This window comes from Pristiophorus japonicus, chromosome 12 (genome assembly GCF_044704955.1).
Source record: "Pristiophorus japonicus isolate sPriJap1 chromosome 12, sPriJap1.hap1, whole genome shotgun sequence".
NCBI classification, from domain to species: Eukaryota; Metazoa; Chordata; class Chondrichthyes; family Pristiophoridae; genus Pristiophorus; species Pristiophorus japonicus.
In genome coordinates this window covers 178,137,496-178,165,276 of record NC_091988.1, presented here as the reverse complement: position 1 = coordinate 178,165,276, position 27,781 = coordinate 178,137,496, and the positions used below count along the sequence as shown (strand labels likewise).

General features: G+C 44.5%; 1 protein-coding gene across 2 annotated transcripts in view; it reads left to right on the top strand.

Moving 5' to 3' along the window:
- Positions 1-12,422: 12,422 nt before the first annotated feature.
- mtcl2 (microtubule crosslinking factor 2) overlaps positions 12,423-27,781 on the top strand; it is a 76,382-nt gene continuing 61,023 nt past the window's right edge. For both annotated transcript variants that reach the window (XM_070896214.1, XM_070896213.1), the window contains exons 1-2: positions 12,423-13,492; positions 22,559-22,783. In XM_070896214.1, the coding sequence (XP_070752315.1) occupies positions 12,707-13,492; positions 22,559-22,783 (1,011 nt within the window). In that variant the 5' untranslated portion in view covers positions 12,423-12,706. The remainder of the gene's footprint in view (positions 13,493-22,558; positions 22,784-27,781) is intronic.

Below are 27,781 nucleotides of genomic sequence, written 5' to 3'. Positions count from 1 at the left end.
CAGTAAATACGTTGACTATGTCCTGGTGTTCAGCCTCAGTATGTACGCTGACGCAGGTGTCGTCCGCGTACTGTAGCTCGATGACAGAGGTTGGGGTGGCCTTCGACCTGGCCTGGAGACGGCGAAGGTTGAACAGGCTTCCCACTGGTTCTGTAGTTTAATTCCACTCCAGCAGGGAGCTTGTTGACTGTGAGGTGGAGCATCGCAGCGAGGAAGATTGAGAAGAGGGTTGGGGCGATGACGCAGCCCTGTTTGACTCCGGTCCGGACGTGGATTGGGTCTGTAATGGATCCGTTGGTAAGAATCATGGCCTGCATGTCATCGTGCAGCAGGCGGAGGATGGGCAGTTGAGTCATTGCCGTCCATCAACATTAATTAATGCAGCGTGGCTAACTCTCACATTAAACTACACGATGCAAGATGTAACAGGATAGCCTTAAGGAACTTGCACTTTGCAGATCTCATTTCAGGACAGTGAAACTATACCAGATACCCAATATCTGTATTGCTCTTTCTTGTTTACATTCCCACCATGCTCTTCTCCTCCATGTGCTATAAAGAAGATGAGCTGGCAAATCCAGTGGCAATCCAAATGTCCCATGAAAAAGCGGATCTTAATTGCCGCTGGAGCAAGATAACTCACTGTTTAATATTTCTTAGTATAGCCAAGGGTTATACTTTTATAATGTAAAAGTGTCTCAGAAAACATAGCTTTAACTAGAAAACATAGATACCACTCCTTCCAATACACAACTGAAGAATAAACCGAAAAATGTTGACCAAATCCAAAGGGCACACGTACAAACCAGGAAAATGCAACAGAAAATTCAGGAATCTATTCATTTTTCAATTACATAGTATTACATAGGACTAAGGCCCAGAAATAGGTCATTGAGACCAACAGGTCCAACCAGTGTTTATTCTCCACACAAGCCTCTTCCCACCCTTCTTCATCAGTATTTCCTTCTAATCCTTCCTCCCTCATGTGTTTATCATAGTTTCTCCTTAAATGCATCTATGCTAGTTAAACTCAAGCTTTACAAGTATTAATATGAAGTTTTATTTACAGCAATCACTTTGCACCATTTTGAAAGGAAAAATAAATGAACCCGGCAAAGTGGAGCTTACTTAAGCCTCTTTTGCACCATATGCAGTTTAAAATGTATAGTAGCACTATTGAAATCAATTTTTAAAATTCTCCATCTTGTCTCCATCAGCATAATAACTTCTTTAAGAGTTTCCAAGATGATAAAACAACAGTTGGAGAGAGCACAGATTATTTAACGATGTCTCAAATCACTCTGTCAATATAATCATAAAGTTCTCCAGCTTCCTAAATACTGTATGAATCATAATTATGTAATTTTATTAATTATGTCTTTCTGTGGCCAAAATTGAAGACAAAATAGAACATAGAAGCAGTTTATGGTACAGAGACAGTTTATCAATGTGTCTAAAAACTAGAATTCCACTGTCCTGAATACGTGCACTGTTTGTAAAGAGACTGTTGTTACTCCATGTACTCAAAGGCTATTAAGTTATTCATGGATGTTGGGATTTTCTTTTCATAATTCATTTCCCAAACCTTTGTCAAATGTTGACATCCAAACAGTGACTGCATAAATATTTGGGACAGTATGTGCCATGAGTAAAATAAAGAAGTTTATTATTTACTCAGTAAAACACCATACAGGATTCTGTATGCAGTTAAAAGGGGAAAGAAAAACTTGCATTTACCTAGTGCACTATTATGTCTCTCAGAAACATTTCAAAGGACTTCAAATATAGTACATTACTTTTGAAATGCAGTGACTGTTTTTATGCAGGAAAACACAGCAGCCATTTTGTGCACAGCAGAGGTATTCTACCCTTCTTTTCTTTACTTGTTTTCTCTACTTTAGATCACTCCCATAGGTGCATCCCAATGCCCTATGCCGTCAGAAGATCGTCACTTCAGATAAGCTTTTAGTATTATAGCCAGGATAACAAACAAAACAACCATTCCATTGATTATTTGTAGCTATTGGAATGATCCTAAGCTTAAGATTTCTCTCCAACTTCGGAGTAATACAGCATGACAATTTCAGCCCTTGTTTTAAGGTTAAACTGTTAAGTGAGTTTATTTTACAAAAGATGAAGAAGCAAATAACCAAATGATACTGTGCATATGGTGATGGGTGAATGGGACGGTGCGAATTAGGATGCGGTGGCAAAGCTTTGGATCATCCAAAGTTTTCGACGGTGGAAGATGGGGTGCAACTGTTATGTATGTAAACATTACCAATGTGTAAGACTTGCCACCAGGGGGCGCACCTGTGGGAGACCCAAGGGTCACCTGCACACCCTGGGCAAGCAGGTATAAAAGGCAGTCTACCATGCTGCCTCCTCACTCTGGAGTTACAATAAAGAGACCAAGGTCACAACAGTTTGAGCTTAAGATATACAGTCTTGTGGAGTTATTCTAAACGTAACAATTGATGATGAGTAACAGATCACGAACTTTTATGCAGTTATGGCTGCCATTGGTATTCTTGAGAGATTTTTGAGGGTGATGATTGGGAAGCCTTTATTGAGTGGCTTGACCAGTACTTCATGGCCAATGAGCTGTAAAAGGAAGGAACTGCAATCAAGCACAGGGCGATTCTCCTCACCGTTTGCGGGTCCACGATATATGGCCTCATCAAAAATCTGCTAGCACCGACAAAACCAATAGAGAAGACGTATGAAGAGTTGTGTACGCTGGTTCAGGAACACCTCAAGCCGAAGGAGAGCATCTTGATGGCCAGGTATCGCTTTTATACGCACCATCATTCCGAGGGCCAGGACATGGCGAGCTATGTCGCCGACCTAAGACACCTTGTGGGACCGTGCATATTTGCTAGATTTTTGGGGGAAGTGTTGCAGGACTTTTTCATGCTTGGAATCGGCTACAAGGTCATTCTTCGCAAACTGCTGTCTGCCGATTCCCTAGATCTGAGCAAGGCCATCAAGATAGCCCAGGGTTTTATGTCCATGAACGATAACACGAAACAGATAGCATTGCAGCATCGGAACTCACCGGCAAGTACTGTGCATAAAATAACGCCTTCAGCAGGCAAAACTGTACATGGCAGGGCCTACATGCCAGCAGAGGCCAGACCTGGGATGACTCAGATTCCACCGTGTGGCGTGAATGCGAATCCATTAACACCATGTTGGCACGGTGGGGGTAATCAACAAGCCCATCAATGTCGATTCAAGCACTATGTGTGCAAAGGCTGTGGAACAATGGGGCACCTCCAGTGAATGTGTAGACATGTTGTGGCTCACCATGTGGCAGAGTCGGCAGAAAATGATCGATCCGGCGCGGATCACGCTGAATGAGTAAGAGAGGCAACTCAACCCGAGGCTGAAGAGGAAGTGTATGATGTACACACCTTCACCACCAAAAGCCCTCCGATAATGTTAAAAAACAAATTAAATGGCATTCCAGTTTCCATGGAATTGGACACGGGGGCAAGTCAGTCAATTATGAGCCAGAAGGCTTTTGAGAAACTGTGGGGCAACGAGGCACAAAAGCCAAAACTAAGCCCGATCCACACCAAGCTGCGCACTTACACCAAAGAGCTCATACCAGTCATTGGCAGTGCGGCAGTTAAGATATCGTATGATGGAACTGTGCATGATTTACCACTATGGATTGTACCAGTCGATGGCCCAACGCTGTTCGGCAGAAGCTGGCTAGGAAAGATCTGATGGAACTGGGATGACATCAAAGCACTGTCTTTGGAGGGTGACGCCTCGTGCGCCCAAGAGCTAAACAAATTCCCGTCGTCATTCGAGCCAGGCATCGGCAACTTCACAGGCGCCAAAGTGCAGATCCATCTAGTCCCTGATGCACGACCTGTTCATCACAAGGCCCGAGCAGTTCCATACATGATGCGAGAGAAAGTCGAGATCGAGCTGGACAGACTTCAACGAGAGGGGATCATATCACCAGTTCAATGAGTGGGCCAGTCCAATTGTTTCGGTGTTGAAGAGCGATGGGACGGTCAGAAGCTGCGGGGACTACAGGGTAACGATCTGCGGGGACTACAGGGTAACGATCAACCGAGTCTCATTACAGGACCAGTACCCACTTCCCAAAACGGATGACCTGTTTGCAATGCTAGCAGGGGGGGGAGTCAAAAGGCTACTGCAGGAGATAGAGGTACGCGGAGTCAGAGGAACTGCAGAAGATAGAGGTACGCGGAGTCAGAGGAAATGTATTAGCATGGATAGAGAATTGACTGGCGAACAGAAAGCAGAGAGTCGGGATAAATGGGTCCTTTTCGGGTTAGAAATCGGTGGTTAGTGGTGTGCCACAGGGATCGGTGCTGGGACCACAACTGTTTACAATATACATAGTTGACCTGGAATAGGGGACAGAGTGTAGTGTAACAAAATTTGCAGATGACACAAAGATTAGTGGGAAAGCGGGTTGTGTAGAGGACACAGAGAGGCTGCAAAGAGATTTAGATAGGTTAAGCGAATGGGCTAAGGTTTGGCAGATGGAATACAATGTCGGAAAGTGTGAGGTCATCCACCTTGGGAAAAAAAACAGTAAAAGGGAATATTATTTGAATGGGGAGAAATTACAACATGCTGAGGTGCAGAGGGACCTGGGGGTCCTTGTGCATGAATCCCAAAAAGTTAGTTTGCAGGTGCAGCAGGTAATCAGGAAGGCGAATGGAATGTTGGCCTTCATTGCGAGAGACAAAAGTAGGGAGGTCCTGTATAGGATATTGGTAAGGCCGCACCTGGAGTACTGCGTGCAGTTTTGGTCACCTTACTTAAGGAAGGATATACTGGCTTTGGAGGGGGTACAGAGACGATTTACTAGGCTGATTCCGGAGATGAGGGGGTTACCTTATGATGATAGATTGAGTAGACTGGGTCTTTACTCGTTGGAGTTCAGAAGGATGAGGGGTGATCTTATAGAAACATTTAAAATAATGAAAGGGATAGACAAGATAGAGGCAGAGAGGTTGTTTCCACTGGTAGGGGAGACTAGAACTAGGGGGCACAGCCTCAAAATCCAGGGGAGCCAATTTAAAACCGAGTTGAGAAGGAATTTCTTCTCCCAGAGGGTTGTGAATCTGTGGAATTCTCTGCCCAAGGAAGCAGTTGAGGCTAGCTCATTGAATGTATTTAAGTCACAGATATATAGATTTTTAACCAATAAGGGAATTAAGGGTTATGGAGAGCGAGCGGGTAAGTGGAGCTGAGTCCACGGCCAGATCAGCCATGATCTTATTGAATGGCGGAGCAGGCTCGAGGGGCTAGATAGCCTACTCTTGTTCCTAATTCTTATGTTCTTATGTAAGTCATTCACCAAGCTGGATCTAACCTCTGCTTACATGACACAGGAACTGGCTGAACCTTCGAAAAAATTGATGTTCATCAACACGCACAGAGGACTGTTCATATACCACAGATGCCCCTTTAGGATTCGCTCAGCGGTGGCCATCTTCCAGAGGAACATGGAGAGTCTGCTGAAATCGGTTCTGCGCACCATGGTGTTCCAAGACGACATCTTGATCACTGGCCACGACACCACCGATCACTTGCACAATCTGGAAGAGGTTCTCAAGTGACTGGACAGAGTGTGACTCAGGTTGAAACGCTCCAAGTGTGTTTTCCTGGCGCCAGAGGTCGAATTTCTGGGGAGAAAGATTGCGGCAGACAGCATCAGACCCACGGACTCCAAGACGGGGGCCATCAAGAATGCACCCAGACCACAGAATGTGACAGAGCTGCGTTCGTTCCTGGGACTCAGCTATTTTGGTAATTTTCTACCGGGGTTGAGTATTTTGCTGGAACCATTGCATGTATTGCTACGCAAGGGTGATGACTGGGTTTGGGGTAAAGCTCAAGAGACAATCTCTAACAAGGTCAGAAACCTGCTATATTCTAACAATTTACTTGTATTGTATGACCCGTGTAAACATTTAGTACAAGCTTGTGATGCATCTTCGTACGAGGTCGGTTGTGTGTTACAGCAAGCCAATGTGTCAGGCAAACTGAAACCGGTTGCATATGCGTCCAGAAGCTTATCTAAGGCTGAAAGAGCTTACAGTATGGTTGAGAAAGAAGCATTAGCATGCATATACGGGGTTAAGAAAATACACCAATACCAATTTGGGCTCCGGTTCGAGTTTGAAACCGACCATAAGCCGCCGATTTCGTTGTTCTCAGAAAGCAAAGGTATTAACACCAATGCTTCGTCCTGCATCCAAAGATGGGCAACTAACGTTATCTGCGTATGATTATGTAATCCGCACAGACTAGGTACTGAGAACTGTGCGGATGCCCTCAGTCGGCTACCATTATCCACTACCGGGGTGGAAATGGCGCAACCCGCAGACTTGCTCCTGGTAATAGATGCTTTTGAGAGTGAGGGGTCACCCATCATGGCTCGCCAGATCAGGACCTGGACTGGCCAGGACCCGGTGCTATCACAAGTAAAAAGCTGCGTCCTCAATGGGAGCTGGTCGGCGGTCCCAAGGGAAATCCATATCGAAATTAAGCCGTTCCACCGACACAAGGATGAAATGTCCATCCTTTCGGACTGCCTCCTATGGAGGAATCGTGTAATTTTGCCAAAAAAATGCAGGAAAACGTTTATACACGACCTTCACAGTACTCACCCAGGCATTGTCATGATGAAGGCTATCTCCAGGTCGCACGTTTGCTGGCCCGGCATTGACTCGGAGTTGGAGTCATGCGTACACCAATGTAATACTTGCTCACAGTTGAGCAATGCATCAAGGGAAGCCCCACTGAGTCTGTGGTCATGGCCCTCCAAACCGTGGTCAAGGGTCCACGTAGATATTGCTGGCCCCTTTCTCGGAAAGATGTTCCTAGTAGCAGTGGATGCGTACCCTAAATGGGTGGTCGTCATGTACGTCCACTGCCAGCATTGAAAGCCTCCGGGCCATGTTTGCCACCCATGGTTTGCCCGACGTCCTTGTTAGTGACAATAGACCATGCATCACTAGCTCGGAATTCAACGAATTCATGACCCACAATGGCATCAAGCATGTCAGGTCTGTGCCATTTAACCCTGCATCCAATAGTCAAGCGAAACGGGCAGTCCAAACCATCAAGCAGAGCTTGAAACGCATGACGGACGGTTCCCTGCAGACCCGGTTATCTCGGATTCGGCTCAGCTACCGCACGCGACCCCACTCGCTTACCGTGGTTCCCCTGCAGAATTGCTAATGAAGAGAATACTCAAACCCAGGCTCTCCTTAGTCCACCCGGATCTCAATGATCATGTAGAAACCCGGCGTCACCAGCATAACATGTACCACGATCGTGCGGCTGTGTCACGCGACATTGAGGTTAATGACCCTGTGTTTGTTCTTAATTATGGTCATGGTCCCAAATGGGTTGCTGACACTATATTAGACAAGGAGGGGAATAGAGTGTTTATTGTCAAACTTTTGAATGGACAACTCTGCAGAAAGCACTTGGATCAGACCAAACTGCGGTTCACTGACAACCAAGAACAGTTTGATGAGGACATTATCATCATTGATCGACCTACACACACCCAACCAGCAATTGACCTCGCGGTCAACCACGAGGATGAACCCACCATGCCCGACAATCTGATCAGGCAGGCCACATCGCAGTGCAGCAAAGATCTGACTGACTCACCCATGTCAGGACTTCAACTCGGGTGATCAACCCAGGAACGCAAAGCCCCGGTTCACCTCAACTTGTAAATAACTTGTACATAAGACTTTGGGAGGGAAATTATGTTATGTATGTAAACATTACCAATGTGCAAGACTTGCCACCAGGGGACGCACCTGTGGGAGACCCAAGGGTCATCTGCACACTCTGGGCAAGCAGGTATAAAAGGCAATATACCATGCTGCCTCCTCACTCTGGAGTTACAATAAAGAGACCGAGGTCACAACAGTTTGAGCTTAAGATATACAGTCTTGTGGAGTTATTCTAAACGTAACAGCAACCTTGATTGTTGTCACAACTAGTTCATTTGTTTTTGTTGGTGTTAGTTGAGAGGAAAATATCAGCCAAGAATCTGAGAGAATTCCCTGGCTCTTCTTCAAATGGTGCCACAGTATTTTTAATCTCTATCTAATCTACAAAAACAGGCAGATTATGCCTTGATTTCACATTTCATTCAAAGGACAACACCTCCAACAATGTAGCATCATACTGGCTGTCTGCCTATAAATCATAAGAAAGCGGCATAGCAGAGATTATCTACTATCATCGGGGCATTAGCACTAGTGCCCTATCTCTCAAAATAACTAGGGGGCAAAATTGCCCCACACCCTGTTTGGAGGCAATAACCTTCCGGGGCCGGGATATTTATCACCTAGCTCAGAAGTTCCACCCCCGGCACAGAATTTGCATCCGTGGAAGGGGTTTCCCGGGGCGGTAGAGCAGCGCTGAGTCCAGTGCTACATGGATGCTCCGTGCAACACTGGCATGGGAGAACGTCTCTCCCCTTCAATTAAAGGGGAGAGCCGCTGCGCACTCTGCAGTCCCTTTGGCTGCCATCACTGCGCCACCAGGGATGCCGTTGACCAGGCCAGCAGCTCGGCACCCACAATGGAATGCCGGGCTGCTGGATGGCGGCTCGCTCGAGATGAGGCTGCCATTGTCGGGCTGAACAGAAGAGTCGGCCGATCGAAAAATATGGCAGCCCACGGCGCAAACGCCTCCCCTTTAAGGGATGCCCCGACAGCGGATGACTTCGCGACCCACATGAGTTCATCGCCGTGCGTGCGTCAGCCCGGGGCGCAAATCATGGGGCATGGCGCTAACGGCACACCAGCCCCCAAACCTCAAGGACAATTTCTCTGAAGGCGCTATCGACTCTTTCCTCCGGACGACAACCCCGGAGGTGCTAACGGGGCTATAAAAAAAGAGTCATTTTGCCCCACTTGTTCCAAGCATACACATCTGAAATTGGCAATACAGTGAACATTCCTTGAAAAATAAAAAAATAAACACAGGAAACTTTATTTAACATAAAGTTTGCATAATCTGACTATATTTGCTCTTGGGCACAAAAGAATCACTTTTGTAATGGCATTCAACTCACAAATAGTTCATATCTAAGATGGCAGTAATTAATTGGTCTAAAGGCTCCATACATTATTGATTACAAACAATTGTTTAATGTCTGGTACATCAGTTTGCTTGAATAATTTCATATCAGCATTTGCTGTAAGACATTAGATTCAGTTTACCACAGAGCAATACACAGTATTGTCCAATGTAGAAAAGGACAAAATAACCGTACACCATTCACTTTATTAAGCATGTAACATTATTCAATTAAATTATAAAAAAAGTTGGACATATTCCTGAATGTAAACATGTTGCACCTACAGTAACTGTTATGGCAACGAGTAATTTCTTAAAATGGAAGCCTTTGGTGGAAATTGTGGTAGATCACCCAGTGATTATAATGTAGGCTCAGCACACAATGAATTACTGATCTCACTTCAGAGGCGGGTTAAATCTTTCAAAAGCTACTTTTCCACAGACAAGGAATAATGATCAATGGCTAAGTCAATCTAAGGTCATCTCAAACACTTACTGGTAGGTGCTTGAGAAACATTATCATCAGAAGGTATGCAAGAATAGATTCAGCTCTCTGTTTACATTCTTTCCGAATGGTATACTGGATCAGGATCTCCCTGTATGGAAAATCTCTAGTATGAACCCACATCCTTATAATTCTATGTAACAGCAACACATCATTACATTAACTACCAGCTAATTGGAAAATATTTGGTGGTTACATTTTAAAGTTGGAACAATGTCTGTTATAAATGTTATAACAACAACAACAACTTGTATTTATATAGCGCTTTTAATGTAGTGAAACATCCCAAAGTGCTTCACAGGAGTAATAGGAGATGAAAATTTGACAGCGAGCTGCATAAGTAGAAATTAGCTCAGGTGACCAAAAGCTTGGTCAAAGAGGTATGTTTTAAGAAGCGTCTTGAAGGAGGAAAGAGAGGTAGAGAGGCAGAGAGGTTTAGGCAGGGAGTTCTGGAGCTTGGAGCCTAAGCAACAGAAGGCATGGTCACCAATGATTGAGCGATTATAATCAGGGATGCTCAAGAGGGCGGAATTAGAGGGACGCAGACATCTCGGGGGGGTTGTCAGGCTGAAAGAGATTACAGAGCTAGGGAGGGGCAAGGACATGGAAGGATTTGAAAACAAGAATGAGAATTTTGAAGTCGAGGCATTGCTTAACCAGAAGCCAATGTAGATCAGCAAGCACAGAGGTGATGGGTGAGCGGAACTTGGTGCGAGTTAGGACACAGGCGGCCGAGTTTTGGATCAGCTCTAGTTTACGTAGGGTAGAATGTGAGAGGCCAGCCAGGAGCGCATTAGAATAGTCAAGTCTAGAGGTAACAAATAGTATAAATAATCTATAAAAAGTAAAAGAACAAGGAGAACACCTGTTAGTTAAGCATTGAAAATCAGAGTGCTTGAACCTTGGATGAACAGAGGAGGAGCTTTGATTGTGATGTGTCACCCTCCTCTCGATTAAGTAGCTTGTTCACACTATCCAGGCTTAAACATAAAAAAGTAGCCACAGGTCCAGGATGTGTGGGATGGGTTGCTCTTGCTGCTTGCCACTCTTCCGAGGCCTGTGCGTGCATGGTTGAGCTTGGAACAGAATCACAGCGTCCATCGGTTCACTTGAAGTTTTCTGCAACCAGTGGGCATCACTGGACATACCATGCTTTGTCAACGTAGATTAGCAGATCTTGTTTTAACACTTATGTATTCATTTTAGTTTGACTGGACCACTTGTATTGGCGATGCTGTCCTCTTGAGGGAGCTACTTTTTAATCCTACTATCAGCAAGGGCAGACATCAATGACAAGGTCCAACACAGCCTCCAGTGTGCCAGCGCAGCCTTTGGTTGCCTGAGGAAGAGAGTGTTTGAAGACCAGGACCTCAAATCTGGCACCAAGCTTATGGTCTACAGGGCAGTAGTGATACCTGCTCTTCTATATGGCTCAGAGACGTGGACTCTATACAGCAGACATCTCAAAGTGCTGGAGAAGTACCACCAGCGCTGCCTCCACAAGATCCTGCAAATCTACTGGGAGGATAGACGCATCAACGTCAGGCCAAAATCCCCAGCATTGAAGTACTGACCACGCTCAACCAGCTCCGTTGGGCGGGCCACATCATCCACATGCCCGACACAAGACTCCCAAAGCAAGTGCTCTACTCGGAACGCCTACACAGCAAGCGAGCCGCAGGTGGGCAGAGGAAATGTTTCAAGGACACTCTCAAAGCCTCCTTGATAAAGTGCAACATCCCCACTGGCATCTGGGAATCCCTGGCCAAAGACCACCCTAAGTGGAGGAAGAGCATCCAGGAGGGCGCTGTGCACCTTAAGTCTTGTTGCCAAGAGCATGCAGAAACCAAGCGCAGACAATGGAAGGAGCGTGCGGCAAACCAGGCCCCCCACCTACCCTTTCCTTCAACCACTATCTGCCCCACCTGTGGCAGAGACTGTAATTCCCACATTGGATTGTACAGCCACCTGAGAACTCACTTTTAGAGTAGAAGCAAGTCTTCCTCGATTCTGAGGGATAGCCTGTGATGATGATGATGATGATGATGACTTTTTAATATGATAGTGATTTTTTGTTCTCGTAGCATTCGGCCCTGTAACTTGCCACTCTATTGGCCAAGACAAAAGAAGCACATAAAAAATGGCCAGCTCACAAAATGCCAGGGAACTGCTGTTGCCTCTGGAACCATAATGCAGAATAAGCCACTGTCTCCTAGGGAGGGAAAAAACTGGGGACCAAATCCATTGAATTTCTTTTATTTTCAGAAATACTCACTTCTTGTGAAATAAGGATTGTGTAGTAAGGATGCAACTTGTTTAATGTGCATCTCATTCCATTCTAAAAAAAATTAAGACCTTTATTTATTGTAATAGGTGTCTGACTGGCTTTAATTCTCATAAAAAGCACTATTGGGCGAGGATCTAAAAACAGAGAATGTTGAGAATTCACAGCATACGAATTTTTTTTAAAACAACGGATTAATGTGTAAAGATTGTGACGAAAGAACCTGTTTTTCTCGTGTCCGCCACTAATCTGTTTTTTTATTCCAGATTTGCAGTATTTAGGGTTTTTTTGAAAGTGTATAAAGTGTTGCATAGATAATGTGCTGACTTTAAGAGATACAAAGAGATGACTATATGGAATAACTGAAGATAAAACGAAGACTATTGTGAAACCCCAGTGACAGTGGTTCTTGTGTGTTTTTGGACTGAGGCATCTCAGCAGCAATTCCAGCGAAGGACGTCTGATGCAAGGGGGGAGCAAGTTGGCTCCTGGTGCTTATCATGCGTCACTGGATCAGGAGCTTGGGCGGAGTATGGTGCTATTTCCCTGGAGCAGAGTGGCGCATTCGGCAGCGTGTTTCACTGAAAACAGAGAGAGATTATAAAAAAATAAGCATATTTTTAACAGCAGAAAACAGAAGAGTGCGGGCCGAGGGGAGTGTGGGTGTGTTTAGTATTTCGGCTCGATCTTGCCTCCAATGGATGAGCGTCCAGCGGCGATGGGATGAATACTGGGGGCTCAACACAAGGACTGCTTGTGTGCCTTGGAACAAAAATCCGTTTGATCGGGGAGTGGATGGGTGAGGGATGGAGGCGGTAAACGGAACTCCAGACATTCAGCAACAGCCGCAGCAGAAGCCAGTGGAGAAGAAAAAGCTGCACCGAGCTCCTTCTCCAGCTCGACCCAAGGCGATCCGGGGCTGGTCGGTGGCGAAATCCAAATGTAACCCGGGGCTGGCCCAGTGCCGGCTCTCCCGGCACAGCCCGACTCTCAAGGACATCAAGCTGAGTAAGATGCCAGCCGGCAAAGGGGCGGCGGTGGCGGCGGCTTCTTCTTCTTCCCGGGCGGGCAAAGGAGACTCGCGGTCCAAGAAGCCCAACCAAGGCGGCGGCGCTGGCGGTGGCGGTAAAGGCAGCGCTCCCGGGAAAAGGAAGGGCCAGCGGGGCGGAGGCGGCCAGTGCGCCCCGGGCAAGCTCTCGCCCGCCACCGACAGCAGCTCCGAGCTGTCCGACTGCCCGTCCGACCAGCTGTCCGAGGACCCCCGCCTGCTGTCGGCCGACACCAGCGACAGCGAGCCGGAGCCCCAGGCGGCCCGGGCGGGGGGTGAGGGTGGGGGTCCCGGCTCCCCCCCAGCCCCAGCCCCTCACACCCTGGACCAGCCCACCTGGCCCGGCGGCGACGACGGCTCTCTGGCTTCGGCCAGTGGCCACTCGGACGGGCCGTTCGGCGCCAAGTCGCCGTCGCTGGACAGCCGGCTTCACGTCAGCAACTCGCTGGCCTTTTCCGATTTCAGCGAAGAATTCGTTGACAGCATCCAGGAGGAATTCTTGAAAGAAATCGACGAGCTGCGGTCTGAGAACGATTATCTGAAGGTAAGGCGAGGCTCTCTCATTCATTTTTATTTTAGGTGGAGAGAGAGAGAGAGAGAGAGAGAGAGGAGGGAGGGGGGGGGGTGGTGTTTATCAGTATTGTTTCTGTTGCCTCCGTTCACATTTGTTGTGACTCAGTTGGGTGGGAATTCAGAAATGAACGGAATTGCAGCCTATTGAATGCGCTGCATTGGGCGGTTCAGCTACCTTCAGGCGCACCGTATGGTTGAGGTATGGCTTGTGTTGCCAGCTCGCTCCCCTGTCGGGGTTTAATCCGACTGGTACAGAGAGGTGTAGCCAGAACCCCAGGATCGTCCACATCCAAACATGTGATCAGTGGATTTTGCTGTTGGCACAGCGAGATAAGCTGGCACTGCAAGCTGCCATAATAGTGTACGGGCTTGGTGAAAGCAAACAAGATAGATTATGCTTCAAGAATATTAAGAGTAGAGGATGCTGGTATCTCTTAATATTCTTGAAGTATAATCTATTTTAAAACATGCATCTGCAAAAATCCAAAAAAATATCAAATATTGTGTAGCTGAAATTCTTAAGACACTATTGAGAAATATGGAGTTCACTAAAGCACTCAAAAGAGCCTGAAGGATTTGAATTGCACAATACTTGATTATATACTTTTTGCAGATACTTGTCTTAATTCTGCTATTTCTTTCAGGAGCTGTGGGGAATTTTGCTCAATTCTATCTGTCATGAAGAGCAAATTTTAGTACCATGCATTTTATGACAGTTTATTCATATTTGAGCAAATGTATTGACATCCTTGAAATGTAATCAGCGAAGTGGCTACCATGGGCTATGTAAGCTGAGAGAAATTTCTATTGGTATTCCATTGATGTACCTATAATATACAACTTTATGTGTACACTTCCTCTTTGGTCTGCTGCTGAAACCCTTCTGCTTTCTCCCAGACTCGATTATTCCACTGCTCTCCCATCCTCCATTCTCTGTAAACTTGAGGTCATCCAAAACTCTGTTGCCCGTATTCTAACTCGCACCAACTCCCATTCACCTATCACCCTGTGCTCATTGATCTACATTGGTGCCCAATCCAGCAAAACCTCAAATTAAAAATTCTCACCATTGAGTTCACATCCCTCATGACCTCATCCCTCCCTATCTCTGTAACCTCCTCCAGCCCTGCAACCCTATGAGAACTTTGTTTTCCTCCAAGTCTGGCCTCTTGTGCATCCCCAATTTACTTTGCCCCACCATTGGTGGCCTTTCTTTCAGCTGTCTAGGCTCCAAGTTCTGGAATTCACTCCCTAAACCTTTCCACTTTCCTACCTCCTCTCTCCTCCTTTTAAGTTGGACCTAAAACCTACCTCTTTGACCAAGCCTATCTTAATATCTCTATGTGGCTCAATGTCAAATATTATTTGATAACGCTCCTGTGAAGTGCCTTGGGACATTAACTACGTTAAGTGCAAGTTGTTGTTGTCACACTTCAGATGTCCCACATTGTGCAGTGAGAATTTCTGTGTCACATTTGGGGAGTATAAAAAAACAAAATGGGCCTGAAATTCTGGCCTCCCCGAGTCTGTACGGACCCGGGAAGGCATCGCAAAAGCCGGTTTTCGGTGTGCGATGTGCATGCGCCAAAAAACAGCTTTTCCAATCTGTCAAGTTCTGGCTTGACAGATCGAACACATCTCAGCAGCCAGGACATTCGCATGGGCGAGATTGCATTATTTGCCCATCTCTTGCTCAGCGAATGCCCTTAAAACTCTTACGCTGGTAAAAGCAGGCGCATAGCCTACTTTTACCAGGGTAAGAGATTTTAAACATATAAGAAACATATAAAAAAATCAAATTTCAAAACACATTTTTATGTTGAAAACCCTGCCCACTAAAGTAAGTTTATTTCAAACCCTAATTACAAAACTTTTTTAAAAATCGGAAAAATATATTTTTTTCCAACACATTTTATTAACTTTAATTTCAATTACTTTTATGTGGGGCGTGTTTTTTTTTATGTTGTGTTTAGTGTGTGTGTTTTTTTTTCTCATTAATAGCAATGAGAATTCGTAGGTACAGAGTTCTCATTGTTATTAATGAGAATGCTGCACCTGATTGGTTGTGCGCACCTTCTGCGTTCGAACCTCAGATGGGGGCGTGCTTTGAAGCGCAGGAAGAGAAGGCCTCCCCACTGGAATCGCAGGCACCTCCGGGACCAGCAGATAATTTCATAAAGATTCTCAGGTCCGAGGTGTTCGTCCAAAAGAAGCCTCCGACCGGAATTTTAGGCCCAATGTAGTCTTCTGGAATGACTCAACCAGAAACAGAAACTAGCAAAGGCACACTGTCTATAGCCCCTCCATTGATTCACCCAGATTTTACTTCACATCGATTAAACTGTGTAGCCTTAAAAGGGAACACATCTAGACTTAAGCAACAACATTGTGCATTATATGTACCAGTCCTTCTTTAACAGTGCAAAAATGTTTCACCTTATTAAAGATACAATACCGTCTGGAAATGCTATTTTTTTGAGCTACGGCCAGAAACCAACAAGTACATTCTAATCTAAAAATTCCCTGACCCACGAACAATTAGCTCCAGATTAGCTGGTTTATGTTTACTTAACAACAATTAAAGGGAAGCAGAAGCAGAATAATACACTGTACATGGTACTTTGTGTAACAGTCCTGTTCTTTTTAAAAACGATATCATACAAATTATTGAAAGCAGCGCCATGGGTAATCGAGTATTCTTAAAACAGCATTGCTTGTTTAAAAATGGGAAAATTCCTTTAACAACCTTTTCCATATTATGGACAAGAATCCTTCCTTGACTATTTGCTCCCTGCTCAAAAAATAATTGGTGTGCAGCAGATCTTGTCTTGTATGTACCATTTAGCTGTTTTAAAAGAGTCTTTCCGAGCTACTTGCCAATCTGAATAATCTACTTTCCTTCAAAGTGCCCAAGCCTAAGACCTACGTGTCACTGTGAGAAAACAATTATAAAATAATGTAACAGTGCCAAAAATGGGATAGATGTATCATAAATAATATTAAATCAGGAAGAATGACTTTTTCAGTGGAAGAAAGGACCATATAGGCCCTGCAACTTTAAATCTAAGTTTTAAATATTAACTGTTACCACAAAATCAGAAAACACCAGCATGATAGATCAACATGGGCGAAGTGTTCAGAAAGCCCCAGATGTGGGATTGAAGTGGTACTATGCAGCATTAGTAACAAACACATCAGCGCAGTCAGATAAAATTCTTTTGAACATGTGAACACAATTCATTAATGTGTTTGCTTCTAATTTTACACGGCAAAACTTTTAAATCGAAAAGCAGTTTTATTCGAGATAAAATGTTAATTCTATGGAAAGAAACTGGAGAGTACAGAAATCCAGCCTCAGCAGCTTCCATGCTGGCTGAGTAGTCTTATCCAATGAACAGCTGAGCGATATAGACTAGAGCATCCTAGATTCAATCTCTGATCTCTCATATGCTTAATTAGTTGATCTCAATTGAGCCCATACTATTGGTTTCAATGTCCTAAGGTTAGAGAGTGGGGATTGACAGAATATTGGCAAGATTTTTTTTAAAGTACTGGCTCAAAATGTGATTTCTGTTTACAGAACTAAATCTGATTCTGATCAACTCCATCAATACAAACCATTTTCTGCAACATTCTATTTTATCCCACAAGAAAAATCTTACTTTTTGATGCTTCATATTTTTAATGGAGTAAATCATTTTCATTTTGTATGAGTTGCCTTACACTTTTCTCCGCAGCTAGAATAAGAATTATGTACTGAATGAATATTTTGCACTTTTTTTAACCAAAATAGAACATAGAATCTATATGCATATTTCTTTCTTTGATAGTATACCAAAATAAAACATCTATTAAAATTCCCAGTTGTCTGTTGCACAGAAATGAAATTTGAGCTTGCCACTTGAACTTCATTTAACACATCGTAAATCTGCAGTACTGCCCTTAAGGCTCGCTGCACACAATTTGGAGTGATAAGCAAGTATTTTATTTCTTTATAACAACTGAGGCAACAGAAGATCCACCTATTACAATTAAGAAGCTGGGGGAAATGAAGGTGAGCTGTTTAATTATAGGACTGGTCAGAAAGTAGTTCCAGCTCCCTAAATTAGTACCATACATCAAAAGTCTTCAGGTGTTACATGGTCCCTAACCCACAAAGTTTAGGCTAAAATTCCATTCTAATTGTGTTTATATGTCTTGCTTGCTGGTTTGACCTGTTTAAATTTGGTGGGACTATCTTTAGCATTGTTATCTCATTGGAGGTTAAATCCTAAATCAAAACATTAAGATTGGTTATTATCCATAGCATGAGATATATGCAAATTAGTGGAAACATTGGGCTAGATTTTCCATTCGTTGGGCTAGGTCATTGGGCCAGATTTTGCTGAAAAACTAACATTGTCTGAATGACGCATGCTGTTGTTAATGCACAAATCGACCAGCAACTTGTAGTGAGGAAAAGGTACCCCATGAATTGCAAATCACCACAAAGTGCTGACCGATTTCTGCCGTTAGCTCCACAACAAACAGCATTTCATGCTGAACCTCCCCGAGATTTTAATTAAGTTGCTGCATTTTCACATTAATTTCCCATTAAATGCGTCACAGAAAGTTAAGTCTAGTAATTAATAGTACAAGCACCCAGTTAATGACATGATAATTGTTACTTACTACCAATCAACACTCTTGCCCAAAAAGTGAACAATTATCAGTGTAGAGTATCATTGTTTCAGGTTATAAATTGTTTAAAGTGATTTTAAAAATGTCAAAAAATTACTTTTCCGTTCTGTCTGTCTCTTTCTGTCTATTTTAATCCAATCTTTCTTTCGCCTTCCGTACATGATTTGATATTGAATTCGCTCACTCTATGGGCCCAAATTTGGCCCACCCGTTTTTCCAGCGCACTCACGTGAGATGCGCCGACTTCCTAGGATCAAAACGGCGCCAAAAAGATGTCCCCGGATTCTGACCCCTCTGTCGACTCTCCCGGGGCTTGGCGCAACGTGGCGATTCCATTGCGGGGGGCGGAGCTAGGGCCCTGCGCCTAAAAGAGTGCCGGCAGCTGTCCACATGTGCAGTAGAGCGTTCGCGCGTGCGCAGTAGCTCCTCCTCCTATGATGATGATGATGATGATGATGCATGCTGCAGTGTGGGACCCGATGCTTCCCGCCCCTATCCCGGGCTGAGTGGCCTGCCGCACAGGCTGGCACGCAGCCTTCCTGCGCTGAGGCTACAAGAAACAGGTTGATGCGGGGAGACTTTTTATCGGGGGCGGGAGGGGGGGTGGAGAAGAAGGAGAGTTTTGATAGGGGAGGTGAGGGGAGTGGGGAGGGGGGGTGAGGGGAGTGGGGGAGGTGAGGGGAGTGGGGAGGTGAGGGGAGTGGGGGGGGGGGGAGGTGAGGGGAGTGGGGGGGGTGGGGGGGGGGGGGGAGGTGAGGGGAGTGGGGGGGGGAGGTGAGGGGAGTGGGGGGGGGGAGGTGAGGGGAGTGGGGGGGGGGAGGTGAGAGGTGGGGGGGAGGTGTGGGGAGTGGGGGGGGGGAGGTGAGGGGAGTGGGGGGGGGAGGTGAGAGGTGGGGGGGGGGGGAAAGAGTGTGGGGGGGAGAGGTGAGGGGTGTGGGGGGGAGAGGTGAGGGGTGTGGGGGGGAGAGGTGAGGGGAGTGGGGGGGGGAGGTGAGGGGAGTGGGGGAGGTGAGGGGAGTGGGGGGTGGGGGAGGTGAGAGGTGGGGGGGAGGTGTGGGGGGTGAGGGGAGTGTGGGGGGGGGGAAGAGTGTGGGGGGGGAGGTGAGGGGAGTGGGGGGGAGGTGTGGGGGGAGAGGGGAGTGGGGGGGGGGAGAGGGGAGTGGGGAGAGGAGTGAGGGGGAGGGGGGAGGGGAGTGGGGGGGGGAGGTGAGGGGAGTGGGGGGGAGGTGTGGGGGGTGAGGGGAGTGTGGGGGGGGGGAGGTGAGGGGAGTGTGGGGGGGGGGAAAGAGTGTGGGGGGGGGGGAGGTGAGGGGAGTGGCGGGAGGGAGGTGAGGGGAGTGGGGGGGAGGTGTGGGGGGAGAGGGGAGTGGGGGGAGTGGGGAGAGGAGTGAGGGGGAGGTGAGGTGGGGGGGTAAGAGGTGAGCTGGGGGGGTAAGAGGTGAGGTGAGGGGAGTGGGTGAGGGGAGTAGGGGAGGGGAGTGGGGGAGTGAGGTGTGGGGTGGGGGAGGGGAGTGGCGGGGGGAAGAGGTGAGGGGAGGGGAGTGGAGGGGGTAAGAGGTGAGGTGGGGGGGGAAGAGGTGAGGTGGGGGGGGGAGGTGAGGGGAGGGGAGTGGGGGAGGGAGGTGAGGGGAGGGGAGGGAGGAGAGTTTTGATGAGGGGGGGCGGCGCGGTGATAACTGTAGCCAGTCATTTTAATGAGCTTACTCAAGACTTTCCTTAACCCTGTTGATAAATACTTTCCTACGAGCAGGAGATACTTCTATTTTTTATTTGGATATTTTGAAAACATTATGTAAATATGTTTTGTTTCTTCACTTTTTTTTTGTAGTTTAAGCTTCCATGAATGCTTCTGTTGTATAGTAAATTAACTTTGCGAAGTTTGTCAGTCCTGTGTAGCTGTTTGATCCTATTCACATTCTTTAGTCAAGTCATTATGTACCTACCTGCGCTAATTTCTTAACTCTCAAGGGTTTTCTGTGCGGCCACAAGTGGCCACATACGCTGGCCTAAGTTAGTTTGGAGCAACTATTAGCTGTCCAAACTGGCTTAAATAACTAAAACGGACATAGGTGAGTGGCAACGTCCCTTTTTGAATGAAACAAAACTAAAAAAAATCCTAACTAACTCATTTACACTGGCACAAATTGAATGTGCCAAATGGGGATTTTTAAGATACTCCAGAAAAATTAAGTTGCTCCCAAAAGAAATGGAGCAACTCCTGGGCAATTTTGGGCTCTAATTCACTCTCCTTCTTAGTCCTCTGTTTATTTCTCAATCCTTAAATCTCATTGGTTAAGGAGCTACACTGTTTGTCCTGTTTTTCCTCGAGGTCCCAGATGCCCCGTTGCCCTCGCTGCGATGCTATCAGCTCTCACTGCCAGCAATCTTGCCGAATATGTCCAAGTCTCTCAGCATCCTGATTTAAGACACATATTGCTGTTTCTTCATTGTCAAGGGGGGAACCTTACACCATTGTGGGAGCTCCATTACTACAAGGGCTGCAGTCAAGGAGAAGACCCACTACCAGTGTCTCCAGGGAATTCGGGATGAATAATAAATGCAGTCTGCCAGCATTGCCCACATCCTCAGAGAGCCAAAAAAAACACAGAATGATGAGCTTATGTCAATTTAATGTGCTACTCAGAAGAGAGCAAGGCTTTAAAAAAGATGCAAATTACTATTTTAAAGCATGTTTGTGAAGATGACTTTTTTCTAAAATCCGAAATTTAATTCTAGCATCCATACACAATTTAAAGGATCAGGGCTGTTTAATTTATCTAAAACTGAAGGATAAAACCTAAATGCAGTCTTCACCGACTAATCATATGAAATCTATCTTTGCCAAACTTACAGCTTAGTGTGGGACAGCCCTCATCAATTAACCCTGCACTCGTTATTGAAATCCCACCTTGCACCCACAGGAAGTGACATGGACGAGTCATTTGATCCTTCCCCCATGGTCATTTATATCCCGTCTGCTCCCAACACACAGCCTAAATGTATGTACAGCTGGCATCACCAAGCAGCTGGAAAATCTACACTTCAGGACTGTTTGCATAATGTGTAATAGTGAATTCCTGTCATTTGGAGGAATTCAGTGCATAACACTTCTCTGTTCTCTTCAGAATTCATTTCAAAAACAGTAAAACTCACTTGTGTTGCAGCCATAGTTAGATTATGATTACACCTTTTAATATAAAACAGAAGAGGCTGAAAATAATTATGATTTTTTTCCGAATAAATTCTAGTTTGCTGACTTGCTTTCTGACTACAGCTGGGAAAATCACAGGAGGCAGTGACATCCATTCTCATGGGGCACTTTTCTCAGTGGGACTTTGTGCATGTAATGCTCATACTTGCTTGTTGTTCATCAGTGCATTAATAACACTTTGTAAAAGACACACGCTGCACAATCATGTAATTAAGACTCGGGCAGCTACAACCTATCATGGTTATTTGCCTACTTTATTAAAATTGATTACATTGCTATTCATCTTTCCATCCAGCACATAGAAAATTGGCAAGTGCAATCAATAGGTTAACTGTTCGAAATGCTTTCCAAAAGCAAACGCTCATTTTATGTATTGTTGCATTTCCAGAATGACAGATTTTCAGTTAGCCCATTCTGAAACGGGTACTAAAGCAGTTCCATCCCACTAAATTATCTGCCCATGCTTTTTGTATGCACTGTGTTAGCGGTGTATGTGCTTGTTTATTTAGTGGTATATCACAGGGGAGAAAACTATGGAATGATGGGGAAGGGAGCTTGATGCATGATGAATGATACCTCCTAAGTTCCTGATCTATCCTCCTCATAGCTGTTTACCCAGCTGTGGATTTTGCAAATAAGTGACGGGGCCTTGAGTTCTGAAGTTATTTTTTAAAATGTCAAAATTAGTAAAACTTATTAAATCTTGCACTAAAATCTCAAAGGACAATTACAAAATGCTGCAGTTACTTCTGAATGTATTGGAGTATCCCTTTCTTTACAATTGTGCTCTGCAAATTCAACTGTTAAAACACTATAATAACTTAAACAATTAAGAAGGATCAGTTATTTGAGTGATAATAAATTTAATGTTACTTGGATGTTTCATTCCCATTCACAAAAGGACTGAATGTTTTATTTATAAGATTTTGTTTATTTCTTTCATCAGAAATACTGAGTATACTTCACTTGAACAATGAAATTGACAACCGATGTAAAATAATAATATACTGCATAACATTCATTGTCAAACTCATTGTTATGTGGAGTGTAATGGCATTTATTACTTACTTTTCATTTGCTGCCCTGCTGTTTTAAAAGACCTGGTGCGAAAAATTAATGACATTTGTCAATATTTCCTGATGTTAGGATGAAATTGAGGAACTTCGAGCTGAAATGCTGGAAATGAGGGATATCTATTTGGAAGAAGATGTTTACCAGTTGCAGGAACTTCGTCAAGAACTAGACCGAGCAAACAAGACTTGCCGGATCCTTCAGTACCGCCTGCGAAAGACTGAACGAAGAAGCCTAAGAGTAGCTCAGACAGGCCACGTTGATGGAGAACTAATCCGAAGTTTAGAGCAAGATGTGAAGGTATTTATTTATTTATTTTATATCATATATATAGTTTTGTTCAGCATTTTTCCCTGAATATTCTTGGGCTATATTAAAGGGACTGCCATCTGTACAGTACCTCACTACAACGTTCTGTCAGATTAATTTGTCATGTTTTAAGTGTCACATCTTGTCATGAAGTAATCATTTTATCGACTGTCTTCCTGTGCAATGTTTGCTGACCGAAGAATGGTTGAATGAGCTTGATCAGGAAGTTGCATTGTGATAAATAAGTTCTCAGGAATATTTACTGGGTGTGACTGATAACATTGTGCATTGAAGTGTCTAACCCTCCTTTCAAAAATGTTGGATATGATTAACTCACTGAGAATGGGTTTCATGCTTTTTTTTTTAGCAGCTGTCAGGTTCCTCTTGGAAGCCAGTTGCCTGGAAACCAAATTTTGACATGAATTTAAATTAAAAAGAAAAATCAGCATAATTTTTATTCTACATCACTGTTGCTGTTAGAGCTGCTACTGAAGTGGAGGCTACCAACATAAAAGTGGAACTGTTGCCCCAGAGGGTCGAAGACCCATGTAAAAAAACAACTTTTTGGGGCACTTTTAAAGGCAGTGACCATAGGCTGTCTCAGCATCTCCACCCACTCATTCAAACCTGTGATGCTTTGTGCTCACTAGCATCTAAGTACTTTCTCCAGCCACCAAGATGGTACAATAGCATTAAAACCATTGCAAGCATATGCATGCCCATTTAAAAAAAATATTTTAGTTCTGTGGAATTCTTCCAGCAAAGTAAATAGGACAGATTCTACCATACCACAACTATTGGGCAATATTGCACAACCCTTTGGTAATTAAATTGTGTTCACATAAACAATTGAAAATGCTCTCATGCAAGGCGAATAGCCACTAGTTGGTCATTAGACTGCTGCGGGGTTCCGCTCTCACTGGATGGTCAGTAGGCACCCAGAATTCTTCCTGAGTCGTATGATGGCCACAACTCCTCAAATAAAATCTGTTCGTGCATTGCCGCCATTCTTCTCGGCACAACAGGGATGCACAATATCTGCCGTCACCAACTGAAGGTGAGCTTTCAAAGCAACTGCTTACCATGCAGCCAATCACAGGAAGCACCAAACCCTGCATCTCATGGTCACATACTGGACTCCAGGTAATGCCTCCCAGCAGCTAGTGTTTCCTCACTGAATTTGGGACATATATCTGCCTTCATTGTGGAGCAAACATCGATTCAGGACAACTTGAGACATTTCAGCTTCCATGATGCTCAAGCCGGTCAAATGCATTGTTACATACAGGATTTAATTGTCACCAACTGCTCAATCCAAGTCCTCCAGTATTGGGCTCTAGCAAAGGAAAGTACCCACATGGGTCAGGCTCCCCCTCCAGTGCATCTTGTAGATGATGCACAGTGCACCGATGATGGAGGGATTGAATGATTTATGTTGGTGAATGGGGTGCCAATCAAGCGGGCTGCTTTGTCCTGGATGGTGTTGAGCTTCTTGAGTGTTGCTGGAGTAGCACTCATTCAGGCAAGTGGACAGTATTCCATCACACTCCTGACTCGTGTCTTGTAGATGGTGAAAAGGCTTTGGGGAGTCAGGAGATGAGTGACTTGTGGCAGAATACCCAGCCTCTGACTTGCTCTTGTAGTCACAGTATTTATGTGGCTGGTTCAGTTAGGTTTCTGGTCAATGGTGACCCCCCCGGATGTTGATGGTGGGGTATTCTGTGATGATAGTGCCATTGAATGTCATGGGGAAGTGGTTAGACTTTCTTTTGTTGGAGATGGTTGTTGTCTGGCACTTGTGTGGCACGAATGTTATCCAATGTTTAAGTGTAAAACAGTAATGCACAAACTTTTCTCACTGAAAAACATGCTATGCCACTCTTGTGCTGCAGTGATGCCGAAAGTTCCAGGAAATTCTGGGACAATGATTTATTTGATACTTTGAAGTAACAGTAAGCATCATGAAACTTGACCTTAAATGTGAAACAAATTCTGGTGTAAGTTTATTAATATCTTGCTGTACATCTTGTGGTGCTTGTTTGCACATTCACGCTGCAAAGAGTGGAAGTGAGATTTGCAAAAACTGTTTTTGATTGAACATGGAGTGACAGGTATATGAATTGCATTACCGTCCGCTCTGTAGTGTTCACTGAATCTTGCCAGCTTTAATTTGGCTTTGTACATGTGAAGCTACATCATGTGGGTGGCAGCTCTCCAGGGATTAATTATCAAGGGTGCTTTATATCAATCGCGTGTGTTAATGTTAGCACCGTGAATAATAAAAAAACAATTTTGCATGTTGCAGCCGGTCAGTGCATTGTTCCTGCAGCTTCAAATTCCTTGTGTGTTTGTCTAATTGAATTCAGCAGCTTTCAAATACTTTTTATCCCAATGATTCCCTTGTTGGGAAAAGTTGAGTTTAGGTTAGGTAATTGGGGTAAAAAGGGTTTCACTTAGAATAAAATTTTGTGTGTGTGTGTGTGTATCCCTTTTGTGTGGTTACTGTCTTTGATAAATCGGATGTTTTTTTGGTTAAAAAAATATATCGACTCGATGGGCCAAATGGCCTCCAAATGTGCCACAATGACTCTAAACCTTAGTTCCCAGGAAGTTTTCTAACTAACTCACCTAATGTCAACACATTTTATTAAAACGAATGAATCTCTCATGTTGCTCAGAGTAATTTGGATAACTTTCTGCTTTATAGTGACCGAGACGTTATTGATGTGTAACATAATATATTTGTTAAAATAGAGATGCATTTAAACTGATCTGACCGTTTTAAGTGAGAAAATCTTAATGATGCAAATACACACAACCTGAGGTCTGTTTCCAACAACTTTTGGCCCTTCTGAGGCCATCGATTAGCTTCTAATGATGGGCAGTTTACGTAGTGGAGTCACGCCCCCTGTGTTGATTTATGTTAAAACACAATTACTGCATTTAGGGAACCTATGAGTTGAAGTAAAACAAGTTTCTTATGAACTAAAAATCTGCGCCATTGCCCATGCCATAAATGGGATAGCATGCCGTGGGTTAACAGTTATTCCCTAGTTATACTGGAGATCACATTGGATGCCCATCATTTCATCCCATTTCCCTTTGAAAGGTGGTAAATACCACATTATTAAACCCAAGTACCCAAACTGAAATCAATAGGTTTATTCACACACAAGCACTGATACAGAGCAAAATATAATGGGGGCGCATTACTTAGAAAACAAAGATCAAACCACTCTACCAATAAGTAATAGCTCTTAATACAGTTTGATAATCTGCAAAACTTTAGGATGAAACAATCAAACTGTATTAAGAACTATTATGACTTCTTTATCAAATCTGTATTATGTGGTGTTAGACATGAATGACATGCATTTTCAATCTATGGTGTTTAGAGCTCTAGACCGAATTAAAATTATATGCCATGGAATCTTTTCAAGTTTCAGCCATAACTTTGAAGTCAACTCCTGTGAGGTGAGGTAGGGTGGAGCGTAAATTAAATCCAAAGTAGTTTGAGGCTAGAAATAGTGTTTTAAATGTTACCATATGCGGATTATCAGACCTTGAAAAAGACCTATTCAATTACTCTGGTTGATAGGTCTGCTCATGGAAACTGCCTCTTTGCCATAAGCACAAAATGTGTTGGGAGAGAATGCAAAATATAATACCTGCATTTCTTTTTGCAACACAGCATCAGACCTACAAACATCTTGATTTATTAGAGGTGAAGGGTTAGCTTTCAAACACAGTGTCACTCAGCTTTAAGGCATTCATAAACTTTCAAGTGGAGACGATTGCCGCTCTGTCTGGTTTGATGCTGGAGACTAGGGCCCCAAGTTTCCACATGATTTGCTCGTGATTTTTAGGAGCAACTGGTGTAGAACGGAGTATCTTAGAAATCGGAATTCTCCACATTTAGTTTTCTGTAGTTCTAGTCAGGTAGAACAGTTTCACTTTGGAACAGAATTTTTTTTTCAAAAGGGGGCATGTCCGGCCACTGACGTCTGATTTGAAAGTTTCCACAGTGAAAACGTACTCCAAACTAACTTAGAATGGAGCAAGTGAAGATTTTTGTACGCTTGAAAAAAACCTAGTCTACACTTTAAAAAATCAGGCGCTGGTTACAAATTAGGCGTAGGGAACGAGGTGGAGGGGGGTGGGGGGAAGGGAAGTCATTAAATTCTACAATCAATCCTTAGTTATACTTATACAAATATTATACAAATAAATCCAACCTGAATAAAAATTTATAAGCAAAGAAAAGATTAAATAAACCATGTTCCTACCTGTGTGAAAGTGCTTCAGGCAGGCCTTTCAGGCAGCGGTGTGGCGTCAGTGTCTTTCGACGGCAGGGGCAGGCAGCAAGCAGCCTTCGAGCTGAGCTGCGGTGCTTGAGGCAGGCCTTCATTCCCCGCAAAGATGCAGCACCCGGACGGACTTGAGGCCATTCGGCCATGGGATTGCAGCGGCGTCAGTGGCTGGTCGGGAGCAACAGCAGCCTTCGAGCTGTGAGGGGGACTGACTGAGGCCATTTGGACAGGGAGAGGCAGCCACATCGACATCTTTATATTTAAATTTGCAGAATGGGTGCACCACATATTATGCAATGGTTTGCTTCCTCATGCAAGAAATTCTTTGTTCTTGGTGGAAGTTGATCCATTGCAAAGTTGAATTGGCACTTTTATTTCTCCAAACACACAGTCCTTAATTTGCAGGCACCGGTTCTGCAAGTTTAGCAGTGAAAAGCTGAACTCACTGATTTCAGCAGGTGATTTATTCAGCAGTGCTGCTAAAAGCACTCCCTCACACACAGAAATATCAAGAAAATTAAAATACAAGCCTTTGCAGGGGTCCAAGAAACAAATCTTCACTTTTTCTGCAGCACTTTTAAAAATGGCCGAGTGCCGATGTTTACTTCAGACTGCGCATACGTGAACGCTCCAACGCGCACGCGCAGGGTTGCCGGCACCAAGAAGCCTCATTTAAATT